The 15984-nt window shown below is 34.1% G+C and overlaps 1 protein-coding gene across 10 annotated transcripts in view; it reads right to left on the reverse strand.

Moving 5' to 3' along the window:
- Positions 1-259: 259 nt before the first annotated feature.
- GOLGA4 (golgin A4) overlaps positions 260-15984 on the reverse strand; it is a 128321-nt gene continuing 112596 nt past the window's right edge. For 6 of the 10 annotated variants that reach the window (XM_014731791.3, XM_014731787.3, XM_070237992.1 and 3 more), the window contains 4 exons: positions 14621-14724; positions 9939-10025; positions 3718-3780; positions 260-954 (listed from right to left, as the gene is read on the reverse strand). In XM_014731791.3, the coding sequence (XP_014587277.2) occupies positions 3751-3780; positions 9939-10025; positions 14621-14724 (221 nt within the window). In that variant the 3' untranslated portion in view covers positions 260-954; positions 3718-3750. The remainder of the gene's footprint in view (positions 955-3717; positions 3781-9938; positions 10026-14620; positions 14725-15984) is intronic. The other 4 variants (XM_014731792.3, XM_014731788.3, XM_070237989.1 and 1 more) reach the window with 1 other exon arrangement.

Genomic DNA, 15984 nt, shown 5'->3' on the forward strand with positions numbered 1-15984 from the left:
TGGTCTACTCCAGAGAGAGGAGGTATGCCCAAGTTGGAAGAATCCCAAAACACACACCATGAAGTCTTTCTTGTTTCCAAGTACTTACTTCTAACCTGGTAATGCTAATTTTGAACATACAAAAATATTTCCAAATGCTTACCATTTAGATATCTTAACAACTAGTTCCTCATTATATTCACGTAGATAGATTAACTATTTTGGCGAATTAACTATTTTGAAATAGATTTCAAATTAGAAAAAAAACACAATAAGCAAATTTTATATAGTAAATAAACTTTATTTATCTGTTCTTTCGAGATGACATTGCCAACAGTCACAGATTTGCATACAATAGTTATGTATTGACTATTTACAATTTACAGTAGTATTTTATCCTCTGAAAAATATAAGTACAAAAGCTAAGTAAACAATGAGGTACTGCCGTTTGGATTTATCATATGTCATAGCTTAAAGAACTAGTCTTTAGCAAATATTCAACAAATCAATCTGGATAAAACAGTCAATTAAATGCTCTAATTTATCAGGAAAAATTCACTAAGTTTCACCTCAAAATGTATTGCACAGTCTTAAAAAAGAAAAAACCCTAAAAATAAATAGGAAAAGCAAGCAGTTCTTTAAAAAGAGGGACAGAAAGAATGGAAGAAAGGAACATTAAATGAGCCATAAGTCAGGTTAAGTTATCCAAAATATCTTTTAAACAACATAAAACTCTTCCCAAGAAAAATATTGAAGAAAACCGAAAAAACTATCACCATTTCTCCACTGATATAATCTATTTTAAAGGCAGTCTGCAATATATCTGTGGGCCAATGTCAGATTTTTCTTGGTCTTTTGGCTACATGAGGGGCCCTGAACAACACCTTCATTCTCAAAGAACAGCAAATGTGCCGTTTTCCCAGCTTGCCCAATATCACTCTCCCCATTCCTTCAAGATGAAGATCGGAGCCATGACTGCAAAAGAAAAAGGAAAAGAGGATAAAGAAAGAAAAAAAACTTACAAAGCCAACTTTTGGGGAGATTTGATTTTTTAAGTTAAAATAAAATTATACAAGTATTCTATGGTCTGGGGACTCAACTAGAAATATTCTAAATATGAAATCCTAAAGGAATCTTCTAAAAATTAATGTTCTTGGAATGATGTGATCAGCAATCCTGGAAAACAGTATTTTTAAGTGAAATTTGGAACTGCAACCTTTCACCATGTATTGAATGCTACCAGGTTATAATTAGATAAAGCCTGGAGTTAAGAGGCTGACTGGCAGAATCTCGTAAGGATGCAGCTCTTCTGACTGGATTTAAACAGGACAAAGAGTTCTTTCCCTTTCCCTAATGTGTTGATTTTTCTACATACTGCAATTCTCCCACGATGATATGCATGGCAGCAAAGGAAAGAGCATTTTGGTGTGAAAAGCTATGCTTCATCTAAAACTAACAATTTTTAAACACTTAAGATGCTATGAAAAAAGATGCTAAACCTTCCTAATTAGGTTTCTCTGATTAAAATGCTAAAAGCCAGTGGTCAGATCAAGCATGAGGTTAAAAATGCCATAAAAATAAATTATCAAAAAATATTAAGTAATAGAGACAAACTTTTCATATATATTTAGTGAAAAGAGAAACTCTTTTTTTTTTTGTGAGGAAGATCAGCCCTGAGCTAATACCCATTGCCTATCTTCCTCTTTTTTGCTTGGGGAAGATTATCCCTGAGCTAACATCTGTGCAAATCTGCTTCTATTTTGTATGTGAGACATCACCACATCATGGCTTGATGAGTGGTATAGATCCGCACCCGGGATCTGAACCTGTGAACCCCAGGACGCTGAAGCAGAGCACGTGAACTTAACCACTACGCCACTGGGCCAGCTCCAAGAGAAACTCTTAAAGTTTTTTCAATTTGTAAATGAAGATATAATCCACTACTCTTGATGTACTTCCAACAGTATATTATTTATAAAACTCTCTCAACAATCATGTTGGTCCTAGAAGCCTAGAGAAGATAAGAAAGACATCTTCTGTTAAATTTAATTTCCTTTGTCTGTTATTATTTTGAAACCTTAGCTTGTGCTGTTATAGGAAAAGAAAGTCATGCATGATTCCATAAGGTTGCACAATGTCAATGTCACAAAAGACAAAAAAAGCTGGGAGAACTTTTCTAGTTTAAGAGACTAGAAAAACATGACAATGAAATGCAATGTACAATCTGTCAATGGATCCTGGAATTTAAAAAATCATGACAGCGTATTTGGAAAACTGGAAAATGTGAATATTTACTATATACTAGATAACAGTATTATGTTAATATTAAATTTTCTAAGAGTGATAATTATATTGTGGGTATGTAGGAAAATGTCCTTGTTCTTAAAGATATTTGCTAAGTATTTAGTTTATGTTTGCAAGTAACTATCAAATGCCACAGAGGGGAAAATATATATGGAGAGAAAGAGCAAGAGAGAAAATTTTGCAAAATGTTAGTAACCAGTAAATAAAGGTAAAGGGTATATGGGTGCTCATTGTACTATTTTGCAAATCTTATGTTTAAAATTTTTCAAACTAAAACTTGAGGAGACTGTCAATCAACCAATAGAAATGTTACACAGTACATATTTCCAGTGATAAATGATAGTATTCAAATGCGATAACAAGCATGATGCAGTATTTATAATATTAAAAAAGGAAAATGTTAAGACTTATTGGGTTAGATGTGGATTTACATAACTAAAGACAGTTCTAGATAATCACTAAGGCAAGTTAATTGATATATATTAAAATCAAAATGAGACTCAAATGTAGGCATAAAAAATTTTTAAAGCTAAAAGATTAAAAAAAGAAATGCTATATATACTGGCATTTTAAACCTTGATACTGTCAGTTGACTACTAGTTAAATTAACAGAGAATCTTTATTTTAATTATAATTAAGCTCTATTAATTGCAATCCAGCTTATTTGTGATTTGTGAAAATTCTAGCAAAGTTTGAGGTAAAGATGTAACCTAAACTTTTAGGGGTAACTAAATCAAGCTAATAGCATGAATAATATGTGGAGGTGATGGGAGGGGTGCTTAAATAGTGAAGACAAGTCAACTGTGTTGAAACATTTTAGATGCCTCCACTTTATTGTAATAATATGTTAATTAGAAATAGCCTCAGGCAATTAAAGCAGTCTGCCTAAGGGTCTCCTCTGGACAAACATGTTATTTTGTTATACTATATGATCCCAAGCAGCAATAAAACTGCATTGACACTTAAATCAGCTTTACTAGTTTTCATTATTTCAGATTAGCCTTGACTCTAAGTAGGCTTCATAATTTTTAAAATTCTGGTTTTGTGAAATATATCACTTCACTTTTATCCAGAAAATGATTTTTCATTTCTCTCTGACAATCTTTATTAACTTCAAAGACCATTCTTGGGAAACAAAACACAAAAAGAAATATACATTCTTTAATGAAATTTCAAAGAGTAATTTTGAAACTTTCAACCACTACTTAAAGAACTAAAATTTTCTAAAACTATATAACTCTACTGGTGGTAGTGATTACTAATCTATATATTATTATCTATAAAACATAATTAACAGAAAATACCTATATTAACCCATAGCATACCACAGATTCATTAAATAAAAGAGCAAAAGAATCCCAGCAAAATAGTTAGTAGCATGCAATACACTTGATTTTTGCACAAAAGACACAAAACATATTATTCTTCACTCACCACATGCTAACTAAGCACAGACTGATGGTTTACTCAGAAGATACCACTGCGAGGTGAAGTATACTACAAAGCCAGGAAGAAAAAAAGCTTATTGGGTTAGTTTTAAGACTTAATATAACACACATATTATATGTGTATACGAACTCTGATCCAAAGTTAAATAGAATATACTTAAATTTTTCTCAAATCTCCCCCAAATTAAGGGAGTATAGGCAAAGTATAAGGAATCTGTAATACCTCCTCCCTATCCTAAGTAAATATAACACTACATAGCTGAGAGTTTTCCTGCCAATTTTAATTTAAAAATTTAAACAATATAATTAAACGTCTACTTAACACTTTAAGTACATATTTATATGCTAGATTAATTATGGTATGATTATTTGCTTTATAAAAGGATTTTTCATAATTTCATTAAAGTACTCATTAAAATTTCATTTACATAATCTCAATTTACCATCAAGAGTTTTTGGGAAAATGTTGATGAATGTGAATATGCTAAGTCTGTATGTTGAACTGTCATTCCTAAAATAGGTCACTTTATCACTGAATAACTCTCTTGTAATTCAACAGTATACCAGGAATGGTTTCAGGAATAATAACCCAAACTAAAATTTCCATTCAAAGGAATCCAATCTCAAACATAAGTTTTTACTTCTTAAATAAATAGTGTGACCTATTTAAGATGGCCATAATCCAAGATTATTAATTAGCTTACTGGTTTGCTTTAAAACAACATCAGCAAAAACAGACATTGTTTAAAAAATCTGAATCTATTCTTAAATAGTGTGACCAACCTCAGAAGCATCATTTTATCTTTTATATTTAATAAGCAGTTAGTAAGAAGCAGCAAAGTCAAAAGACAAACTAGAAAATAATATTTGCAACACACACAAGACAATAAGGTTAATATCCTATTGGAAAATTTACAGAAGTATGCAAAAGTTATGTATATGGATGCTTCCTGTGTTTATGCTTGTAAGTACTGAAAAACTGGAAACAACCTAAGTGTTCATGAATAGGAAATTGGTGAACTAAACTGTAGGACATCCATATAATCATACACTCAGCCGTTAAAAAGAATAAGGTAGATTAATTTGTAATGAGGTGAAATAATATAAAAATATATTAAGTGAAAAAAGTGAGCTGTTATATACTCTCATTTTCATAAAATAAATAAGTGGTAAAGGAATAATTGTAAATAAATATTTCTAAAGCTTAGAAAACCTGGGGATATTCACCACACTATTAACAAAGATGATCCTGGCATGGGGAAAACCATAGGGAAGCTGAAGATCATGAAGGCCGCCTTTCTATGTAATGTTTCTGAACTGTTTGCAATGTTTTTTTTGCAATGATCACATATTAGGTAATTTTCACAAAATCAAGAGTCAAAACCACTTTTGAGATAACAAATATATATTTTACACGTGCAGTATTCTTCACTAGGCAACAGTTTTATTTGCATTTGTTTCCTGAATCCACCTTGCATGCGTCTACTGAGCCCACGCAAAGGGCAAGGCAAACCTCTGCTGGAATGGAAAACTTTCATACCTAACAATGCTGAAAAGTTATGATGATTTTATTTATTAGAGGAGATTTTTAAAATCCCTACCAAGGAGAAAGAAATGAGAAACATTAACTTAAGTACAAGATTGTCCTGGGCAAAGACTGATCAAGAACTTGACACAACACAAAGGATCAACGTGAAAGCAAAGCAAAAACACAGTCAACAGATCAATTTTTAAAAATGACTACAGCGGATGGGGAATGAAAATAAGCCAAACCTGTTTCATCAGAAAAGAAAAATTTCTTTTAATGGAGTCATCAACAAAACAGCTATCTAGGTTAAATGTGTCATTAAGTTTGCTAGCACTCGAAAGAGAAAAATGTATTTCTAGGAACACTTTTTAAAGATTTCTATATAAGTGAAGAACCTCTCAACTCCAAGAGATGATTTAGCACATGATTAAAATAAGCTTTCTTAATGGAATTATCCTGAATATTAAATAACACTCTTCTTTAAAAAAAATCTGATATTGTATTAGGGCAATTTTATCTGGCAAAAACAATTAGACAAGCCAAAGACTTTTGTATTCACTCTTGCTCCTATCCTGCTACTCAAACATACAGTCTTTTCTGGCCATCTAAACTGCCTAAACCATCACAAAATGAAACATCAGGCACAACAAGCTAAAAACTGAAAGGAGAAAAAAGGCTGCTCTAGGCACAAAGGCATATGCATTTGGTGTGTGCCTTTTCTTTTTAACTTCTGCCTATTATATATAAGGTGATTTTTTTCAATTGAAACAAATCTAAAACTTCAAAATTTACAATTAATTTAATACTTTAGAAAGAAAGAAACATTAGGGATCGAATAATCCAACACACTCATGTTACCAATGAGGGCCAGAAATATGAAAAGCGTTTGCTCAAGGTCATACTAGAGGTTGAGCTGTTGAGATCTAGGCTCTCATCACAGCACTGCTGCATACGGCTGGCACCCCAAGGTGCTGGAACTGAAGTTGGAGACATTTTTGAGCTGATATCATTCCTATAAAATGACTTGACTGTCCTGAGGACATTAATGATTCACCTTACACACATTAATATTAGTTCACCTTTCTAAGTCTCATTTTCTAGGAAAGACTAGTTCTACACATTGCTACATGGTGGCTAAGTAAGCATCACCACCACCCCTACCATTATCACAAAAATCCAGTGCAGGCACTATACACTGGTTCTCTAACAACCCTGACAAGATGATGTTAGTTTTGTGAAGAAACAGGCTCTGAGACTTGCCAGGGTCTCCACTTTATGTTAAAAAGGACTAAGATTCTTTCTCTAGACACCACAATCCTCAAATAAACCAGACTTTAATTATGCTCTACAATTTAATCTTACTTGACAGATTCTCATCTATGAAATATAATCTTGAAATTAGGTTAAACTCTGAAACCACTTATTAAGTAATAACTGTTGTATTCTGGAATGGGGTCTTTCAAATAAAGAGTATAAAAGTCACTGAGGGGAGGGGAGATATATTAAAGAGGGGATATATTGAAAAATACCTTACTAGTAGTCATAGAAAGTTTTTGATCAATGCCACAAAGCAAATGTATAATCACCAAAGTCATAAAGCAAAGTTTTTAGAATACATTCCTCCTATAATACCTGCTAAACAATGCAAACACTGATGTGGGCTGCACACTGTCAGCACAAAGTGCAATCCACACTCTCTCTCAAGCATCCCAAATATTAATGTACGGGGAGGCAGTTTTGCAATGTGTTTGGGGTTTGTTTTGGTTTACTTACACCAGCTTTTCAGCCTCCAAAACTAAAATAACAAAACACTGAAGCTTGCTGATTTTAAGAGAAGGAAACTAGCTGCACATTCACTACAAATTACTGAAAAGATGCATCTGGAACATATATTCAAAGCTAATGGGACTAAATGGCTTTTTAAACGATTATTTAATCAACTAAAAAGCTTTCTTTTCTATACATTTATATATCTTTCTATGGGAAGGACATTTTATGCATTATATTGAAAAGATATTTATATATCTTTCTATTGGATATTTTAACTATCTTTCTATTAGAAAAAAGAGAAGTCACTGTTCTTTGCAGTGTTTCGCTCTAATCAGCCACAGTTTATTGGACAGGTGTATGAAATGAGTAGTAATTTCTTCAAGAGACTTGCTCAAAGACAGTGATTCTTACTGCTCATTTTATGCATGATAGCAATCTTAAGGCAATGTGACTCTTGCTTCAGATTTCTCACTGTTGATCTTAATTTTCTATCAAATGCAGAAACAATCAGGAGTCACTCCATCAAGTACCAAGAATCTTCTTATACTGCCAAAAGGTGACTCAAATTTATTTACGAGCCATCTTTGGGACCTCTCTCACTTCATGTTCATTATAACTTCTTTGCTATTTCCTAATAAGCATTTATTTTTATTATTTAAACTATATTACTTAGGTATAACTTTTATTCATGTATTAATGAATGGATGCTCTTTCCCCTAAAATTAAAGGTTCCACAAGGTCCACAACCATATCTTCCACGTCTTCAATTTTCCTATATTTGCCATAACAAGGCGAAGAGTAAGGTGACTGTTGACTGAACTCTTTCACTAAGCAAAAGATAATGACGGATGACACTTTGTGTAAAAGTAGTGGTGGAAAGAGTGGTACTTTCTTTTTGGGCAGGTCAGCCTCTGGGATAAGGGAGGATTATTTCAAGAAGGATCAGTCACCATTTCATCCCTATCTAGAAAGAATACCATTTTATTCAGGAATAAAGAGCGTAATGTTTTTCACAGTTTTCTTCTCAGTTAAACTTAAAAAAAAAAAAAGAAAAGAAATATTTCCATCTGCTTTTAAAGGCTTTTACATGGTTCACTATTTACACGCAGCAGTTCAGTTCATGTCCTTCAAGGCAAACCAATGTAAGACTGCATGTGGGTGTGGGCTGAGGGGGAGCGTCTTGCCATAGCAGTGATTTAGGGGAATCTATACTGTAAAGCAAATCCTGACAAAATGTAGCCCAACAGGAAGAGGAGAGTTTGCCATAATCCAACATCAAGATGATAAAGAGGCCATGGGAGAATGAACAAAGATAATAAAAGCTTTTTTAGATCTTTTAAAATATTTTCTTAAACCGGACCATAAGACAGAATTATGTTAACAGGCTCAAACTGCATTGGAGATCTTTATTTTCACAAAGACAGTTGTTTTACTCAGTGAAGAGGAAAACTACTCTGAGTGACTACATAGTTATACAAGTAGATGTTTGCTATAATTTAAACCAACATTTTCTCTATTGATGAAGGGTATACATTATAGTGATATACTTCTTATAAAAAATATTTATAACCAGAAACAACTATAGAGGTATAGCAATGTTTTTCAGGCCACTAGGTAACAGAGAGGAATGCTTTATAAAAAACAATTAAATGCTAACCAAGGTAATTGCAATTGTTCCAGAAAATATACAAGAGGTAGATAACACAATATACAGCGGAGTATGGGACAAAGGTCATGGATCCTGGGATGACCTTAGAGGAAGCCAGGAAGAGCAGGTCAGAATGTGCCTGAGGCACTGGGATTCCTGCAGGACTGACTGTGCAATTGGGTCAGAGGAGAGGAACTTCACAAATGGCTGGTAAGTGTTGGGGGTATTTAGCCTAGAGAGGAAAAGCCTTTCATCTAGGCCATCTACAGATTTTTGGTTGAGGTCCATGGGTTAGAACCAGAACAAATTGGTGACCACTACAGACAGGGAGATCTTGGCTCAGGATATGCAAGAATTTTTGTAAGAAACACACATAGTCTGTCAAGATAAGTTTTAGGGATGCTTTGGGAGGTAATTATTTACCGATTTAGTTCTTACTGGAGATACTGAGACACAGCCTAACTCATCACTAAGGAGAAGATCTTCGCTTGCTTTAGTGAGAAGAGAGAAGAGAACAGCAGTACTGGGATCATGAAATAGGTAAAGAAATTGTGGGAAGGATGTAGAGGATGCTGCAGGCTATTAGCAAAACAAGAGAAGGAAGCAGAAAGAGAAAGCTAAGGACAAGATGGGAACCGTCACAAGTTTCACACTCTACTTAGAATGGATCTTCTTACTAAATTACTGGCCCGGGCAAAAAAGAAGTTAGGCATGGGGATTTTTGCATAATTTATGAAGTTTCTGTTTGTTCCATTCAATCACAGATGACTTCACATAAAGGTTCCTAATAATTCAGTTATCTATATTTTTCTTGTAGGGAATGTCAAAAGCTCAAAAATGCTTAAATTCTTTCACTCAGAATTATTGTATTGGGAAATCAACTGAAATATAATAAAGAATTATAATCTATAAAACATCATGATGTAATTTGGTTTAAAAAAATACTGGATATACCAGAACAAATGTCTTTTTCCGTCCTTTCCACAGATAGCCCAAGTTCTGGAAATGCCATATAGCATATATAGGGTGTCAACTTCACAAATGCCATTAAATAAGATTGTTTTTTCCTTGAGAGCACCCATTCATATTTGCCCTTGGTTAAACTTTCTTAATGTAGATTCACTCTCATTTTTCAGGCTATAGTACAATAAAGATTAAAATTTTTAAATTTCTTTTACTAACTTAAAGTCTTTGTAAATGAGACAGAAAGCAAACAGATAAGATAGTCATCTTCTATCCACAGCCTACTTTTAAAGCTTACCATTAGCCGAGCATCTTCTCTTTCCAAAATTTTCTGAGTCTGATCGTCAGGGAACTTCAGTACAGTGGTGATAACTTTTGCCATGGTCTACAAGAAAAACAAGAAATGATCACTAATAGACAGTATAGTAGATGAAGTCTCATCCCATTCTGAGATGTTCTGCTGGTGGGATTCTTTAGTGTTCTCAATGGAAGCCACGACCAAAGAAGTATGATGTGAAGGTATTATTGGTCAAGGAAATAACAGCCAACACTAGAATTTCAATTTAAAAGGACTCCTCACAATGTCTGGGTTGATATTATTTTAAGAAGATGCATATACAATAGCATGAAGCTATATCAAGTCCTAATGCTTTTAGCCCTTTGTCTTATTAAGATGAAACTTTATTACTCATTCATTTTATAAGGCTTTTTATTTGTAGGAGTCTATCTAGTAAGTGATGTATTGCCAAAATACATGCTCTAAATAATCAGAATTAGATATTCCCAAGTTCATCTTTAACTAAATCACATCATATATCTCATAAACATGGGCTACTGCATGAACATGAACATGCTTAGTAGGTAGTTTTTAAGACATGCAGCACATCAGCCTAATAGAAATACAAATTACATTTTAAATAAACACAAGATGTTTTGTTTGGTAGAAAACATGATGAATCAAAACATTACACATGGTGGCTTGCAAAACAATATAAATTGTGCAGATCTAAGTAAATATACCGTAAGTCAGACTGTCACCCATAAGCTCGTGGAAAATTCTCCTCAAAGGTTGAAATTCCCTATTTTGTATCAAGATGAGTTGTTTTGAGGGAGACAGAGAGGAAAGAAGATACCACTTATGAAATAAGTAGGATAACAAGTTCAGTGCTTACATACAAATTCAGGTACTAGTGCTCTTTGAGGATTCCTACAGAGATAGAGGATCACCCAGAGAACTGACTACCATTCTTTGTTCATAGTTACCAGACTATGTGTGTGTGTAGGGGGTGGGGGTGGACTGGAGACGGTCACTGAGGAAAAGACATAATAGAGTTAAGTAAAAATTTTGGAAACTCACATCATTAGGAAAAAAGTGTAATTATTTCCAGGAAGGAAAGGAACAAAAATTTTTCAAATTCCTATTATGTGCTAAGCCTGGGCAAAGCACTTAACATATATCTAATACTTATTTCAACTAACAGATCAATCAATACTGTTTCTCAACCGCAAACCCCACACACAGCAAGATTTTTAGTTTTAGCCCCCTTTCTTCCTTTTATCTTTTGCCTCTGCCAATTTGAGGATCAAAAATATACCATTTAAAACAAGTTAGTTCTTGGAGAATTCCTAAAGAATTTTACAAAAACCCTCATCCTTTAAATTATATTGCCTAAATAGAACAGAATCTTCTTTTCTAGAATCTTCCAAGTCTAGAAACCAAGCATATTTGTGGCATGAAATGGCAAGAGAAATATGAAGTAGTAACCATTTCAGTATTCTTTTTATTAATACTCTGAAGCAATTTTAAATGGTTTCTGGTATACTATCTATGAAGACTGTTTTAAGGAAGTAACAAAAATCTAAAATTCAGGGATTCACAATGATAGAGAATATTTCTTTAATTTCAATAGCTTAGAAAGTTCAAATTACCCAAAAGTCCCTTTACATTCATTATGAAAACACATATACATGCATGTACAAGCATGTCTGTGAAAAAAACTGGGGCTAGTTGTCCCTTCACATTTCTAGCCAATATTAAATGGGAAACCCACCTCTAAATTCATCAGCAGTCCAGAATTTGCAGCTGATTACTCAGTAAAGACTTAAAGCTCTTCCCTGGCTTGACAGAAGACACTTTAATGGAGAAGCCCAGGCTCACTGCCACACCTTAGGAATTAAATCAGACTGTCTACTCTACATACAACATCCTCAGGCCCTAGGAAGTTAAGAAGTTTAGGTTTAGAAGTAGCCTCTCCTGTCAGGTTTTCTTTAGGGAGAGGCTTCAATAAAGGTTAGGATCAGAAACGCTTTCTATTGAAAAGGAGAACAGGCTGAATTTTAGTATCAATAATACCATGAAGGATCAAAACCCAAGAAAAGTGCAAGAAGAAAGAAGGGGAGCTTACTTAACTTCATACTATAAGAATGTATGCCCTACATGTAGTCTTCTTAAAAAAAATCATCTGCCTCATAAAATAAGGAATACTGTCTACAAAAGCAGATGAAGAAACACAGGTGGGATGACGTACAGATCTTGTGGACAAGAAACAACTGCAGATGGTGATCAAATCACAAAGGCCACAATATATTCTGGCTCATTCTAAAACCACAACCTGGTCTCCATTTCAAATTCTTCGTTGGTGTATAGAATTTGGGCAAATCAGCAAAAGATATGTTTAAAACCAGCTCTGATCTTGTCAATCCCTGCTCAACAATTTTCAGGGCTACTCCCTAATACCTACAAGTAAAACTCTGAAAACATTCCAGGCCCTTCAGACTGTGCAGCCCTAGGCGGGATCACTTCTACCTCACAGATCCAGTATTTTAGCTGGACCAGACTACTTGTCATTCCGAAAGCCATACTCCATTTCCTGCTTTGGACATTCTGTCTGGGCTTTCCCTCCTGTCTGAGCTCATCTATCAAAATCTAAGCCTCCCCTTAAAGCCCTGTATACACACCTCCCTCTCCATAATGTCCTCCTCGACTCTCCTACTAGTAAATATGAGGACTCTGTGCCTCTCTTAACAGCCCTTACTACATTCTGCATTACATTATGCTTAACTGAGAACAGCTCCACTTTCCTACTATATGGTGTCAAATTTCATCTCCCTATCCATCATGGTGATAAATAAAGGGCCACATGTAGTAAGTGCTCAATAAATATGCAGTAAATTAAACTGAATATCTACTACCAATTTTCAATATTTACCTGTAAAATGTGATGGCAGAATGATACACTACTCATCGTTTTTAGTAACCAGAAAAGCACATAGAATGCTGAAGATAAAGACTAGAGACAGCGCTCCTCAACATGGATTCCCAGCCTAATATTAGATGGGACTGCCTAGGCCTTGAGGACATCCCTTTCAGCTGTATCCCAAATCACACCCTAAAATTAACTGCAGAGCCCTGAAAGCACTGGCTGAACTGGTACCATCCTAGAATACATGTTATACTTGTTCTGGGTCTTCCTTCAGGAGTACTCAGAACTCTGTAGGGATCTCATCTCACACACGTTTGCAAACTCCAGAAGAAACAGGCTGAAACAGTGAGTCTGTTCATTTTACAGATCAAGAAAAGGTTAAATAATTTATTTAGCAACAACACTGGGATCGTAGCTTTAGATTCATGAATGAACCAAAGCAGCTCAAGTTCTAAAAGGCTTTTTTTTAAAGATATGCCTTTCCCCCATCCTTGCAATAATAAAGTATCTTTAAACTATCTACCCTATCTCAAATACAGGTTTCTATTCAATAAAGAAATAATAAGAGAAAGCTACATTTCATTAGCTTTGTTGTAAAAGATAAGGAGAAAATTAGTTTTAGCTATCCTTTGAATTTAAAGAAAAGTCCTTAAGAAAAAAAGATACCGAACTACTGTGAATTAATAGCCCGCCTGTGATACGTATTCAGGATCACACTAGATATTACTTTAATTTGAAATTATTTGATACAATGAAATGAGATTTCTATAGACATCAAGGATTCAAATGACTTCTAGCCCTATAACTCCTGGCGTTTAGTTGAATCTATAATCCATAAATTTATAATATTCTTTAAAAAGATTTTCTTATGCCCTTACCTTTTAGGTTTTAAATGTATTTGCCAAATCAATCTCTGAACTGGCTTAGCACCCCATGACTCAGTAACCCCCCCAGACCCATAAGTTAAAACACCGATTGCTTCTAAGGAAAGAAAACTCATTCTCCCACTCACAGCCAAGGTATACTGACAATGTAGATGTTCATGAAGGTAAAAAATTGAAACAATGTCAGAAACTGAAATTGCTTTAAATGAAAAATTTTGTTTGAGGAAAGGCTCATGAATTTCCTTAAATGCATTCAATTTAATCAAGACATATTTACCAAAATGTCCAATATAAGCCTCTTTTAAAAACACTGCAAGGGATACAAATAAGAATAAGACAAGAATCTACACTCAAGGACCTTACAATAAATTTAACATTCTAGAAAACAAATTAGCCAAGCATTATTACTTACGTGGTGTGGTAATTTTTAAATGATCAATATTCCATATATGCAGAAATAATTTTCTTACAGTGGTTAAAGTAAAATACTTTTAAACGCTGCTAAGTAGTCATTCTTAATTTATGACCATTTCCAATGCTATTCAACATTTTCCTGAAGTCTCCACGAAAATGAAATCTTTCTACCTAACTTTAAGATCTTTAGCCAAAAATAAAAATAGCCACATGCTTCACAAAGTATTAAGTTAATGAAATTTTAATTTTTAGTATTTATGATCATCCAATAGTATTTTTGAAATTAACATTTTATATATTTAAGCAAGATCTGCTAATTCACTTTTGTAAACTAAGAGTAATAACAATTACACATGGCCTACTATTATCATGTATGGTCTGCTAACATTAAACATATAGCATCAATATGTGTATTCAAAATGGGACATATTTCCTTTTAAATTAAGCTACATGCCTAATCACCAGAAAATGATTTATACCTTAGTCTCACGACCCATCATATACTCAAAAAGCACTTTTCGCAAATACTCAAACTCGGTAGGTTCTCCAAAGAGCGAGACATCAGTCTGGTACAAATTGCCACCTGTCAAATAAAATAACAGATCAAATTGTACAGACAAAACTAGATAAACTAGTTATTACTTAGAAAATAGACAGACTAAAAAACCATCAAAGGAACAAAGAGAGGCATCACTTTTGTATTAATTATATTGTATGATATAGTATTGTATTGTATATACATTAAGCATTCCAATGGGTATTTTTTCCTTGGAAAAGAAAACAAGAACTATTACAACAATTTTATTTCTCACATCTTTTGCTCTTCCTCCTCCTCTTTCTTCTGGCATGGCAATTTTAAAAGACTACAGTTAGGGATACAAAGATTCCTTAAAACTGGTATTTCTCTCCTAAATATTACGTGGTTGGCTTCAGATATTCCACAATGAATAAAATTAACAATCATTTTAATTATTTATTTATTTATTGTTTTGTGTTTTTTGCTGAGGAAGATTCGCCCTGAGTTAACATTCACTGCCAATCCTCCTTTTTTTTTTTGTGGCATGAGGAAGATTAGTGCTGAGCTAACATCTGTGCCAATCTTCCTCTATTTTTTTGTATGTGGGACACCTCCACAGCATGGTTGGTGAGTGGAGTAGGTCCGCACCCAGGATCTGAACCTGTGAACCCGGGCTGCCACTGAAGCGGACACGGAACTTTAACCACTCTGCCATGGGGCGGGGCCCAACAATCATTTTTATTTTATTAAGAGTTTAGTATCTCAGAATATAGTTTTTCTAGTGTTCCAAACCTAAAAGCAATTACTTTTAAATCAAATTATCAAAACTGTTTTGAAACACAGGATAGATAAAATAACTTGAAAATGCATGAAATATTAATGTCATTATAGTGATTTTCAAATATTTTGATTCAACATCTTAAAAAGACTGCCATAAAAAGTTATAGTTCGGGGCCATCCCCGTGGCACAGCAGTTAAGTTCGCACGTTCCGCTTTGGCGGCCTGGGGTTTGCCAGTTTGGATCCTGGATGTGAACAAGGCATTGCTTGGCAAGCCACACTGTGGTAGGCGTCCCACATATAAAGCAGAGGAAGATGGGCATGGATGTTAGCTCAGGGCCAGTCTTCCTCAGCAATAAGAGGAGGATGGGTAGTGGATATTAGCTCAGGGCTAATCTTCGGCAAAAAAAAATAAAAAAGAAAAGTTATAGTTCATCTGTTAATCAAGCTCCACTTCACTCTAAAAGTAAAAAACAAACACGGTTCAGGTATATGAAGCCACATTTTGATAAACTTTGATCTGAATAAATTCATAATTATGTACTAT

Source organism: Equus caballus, chromosome 16 (assembly GCF_041296265.1).
Source record: "Equus caballus isolate H_3958 breed thoroughbred chromosome 16, TB-T2T, whole genome shotgun sequence".
Taxonomy (NCBI): domain Eukaryota; kingdom Metazoa; phylum Chordata; class Mammalia; order Perissodactyla; family Equidae; genus Equus; species Equus caballus.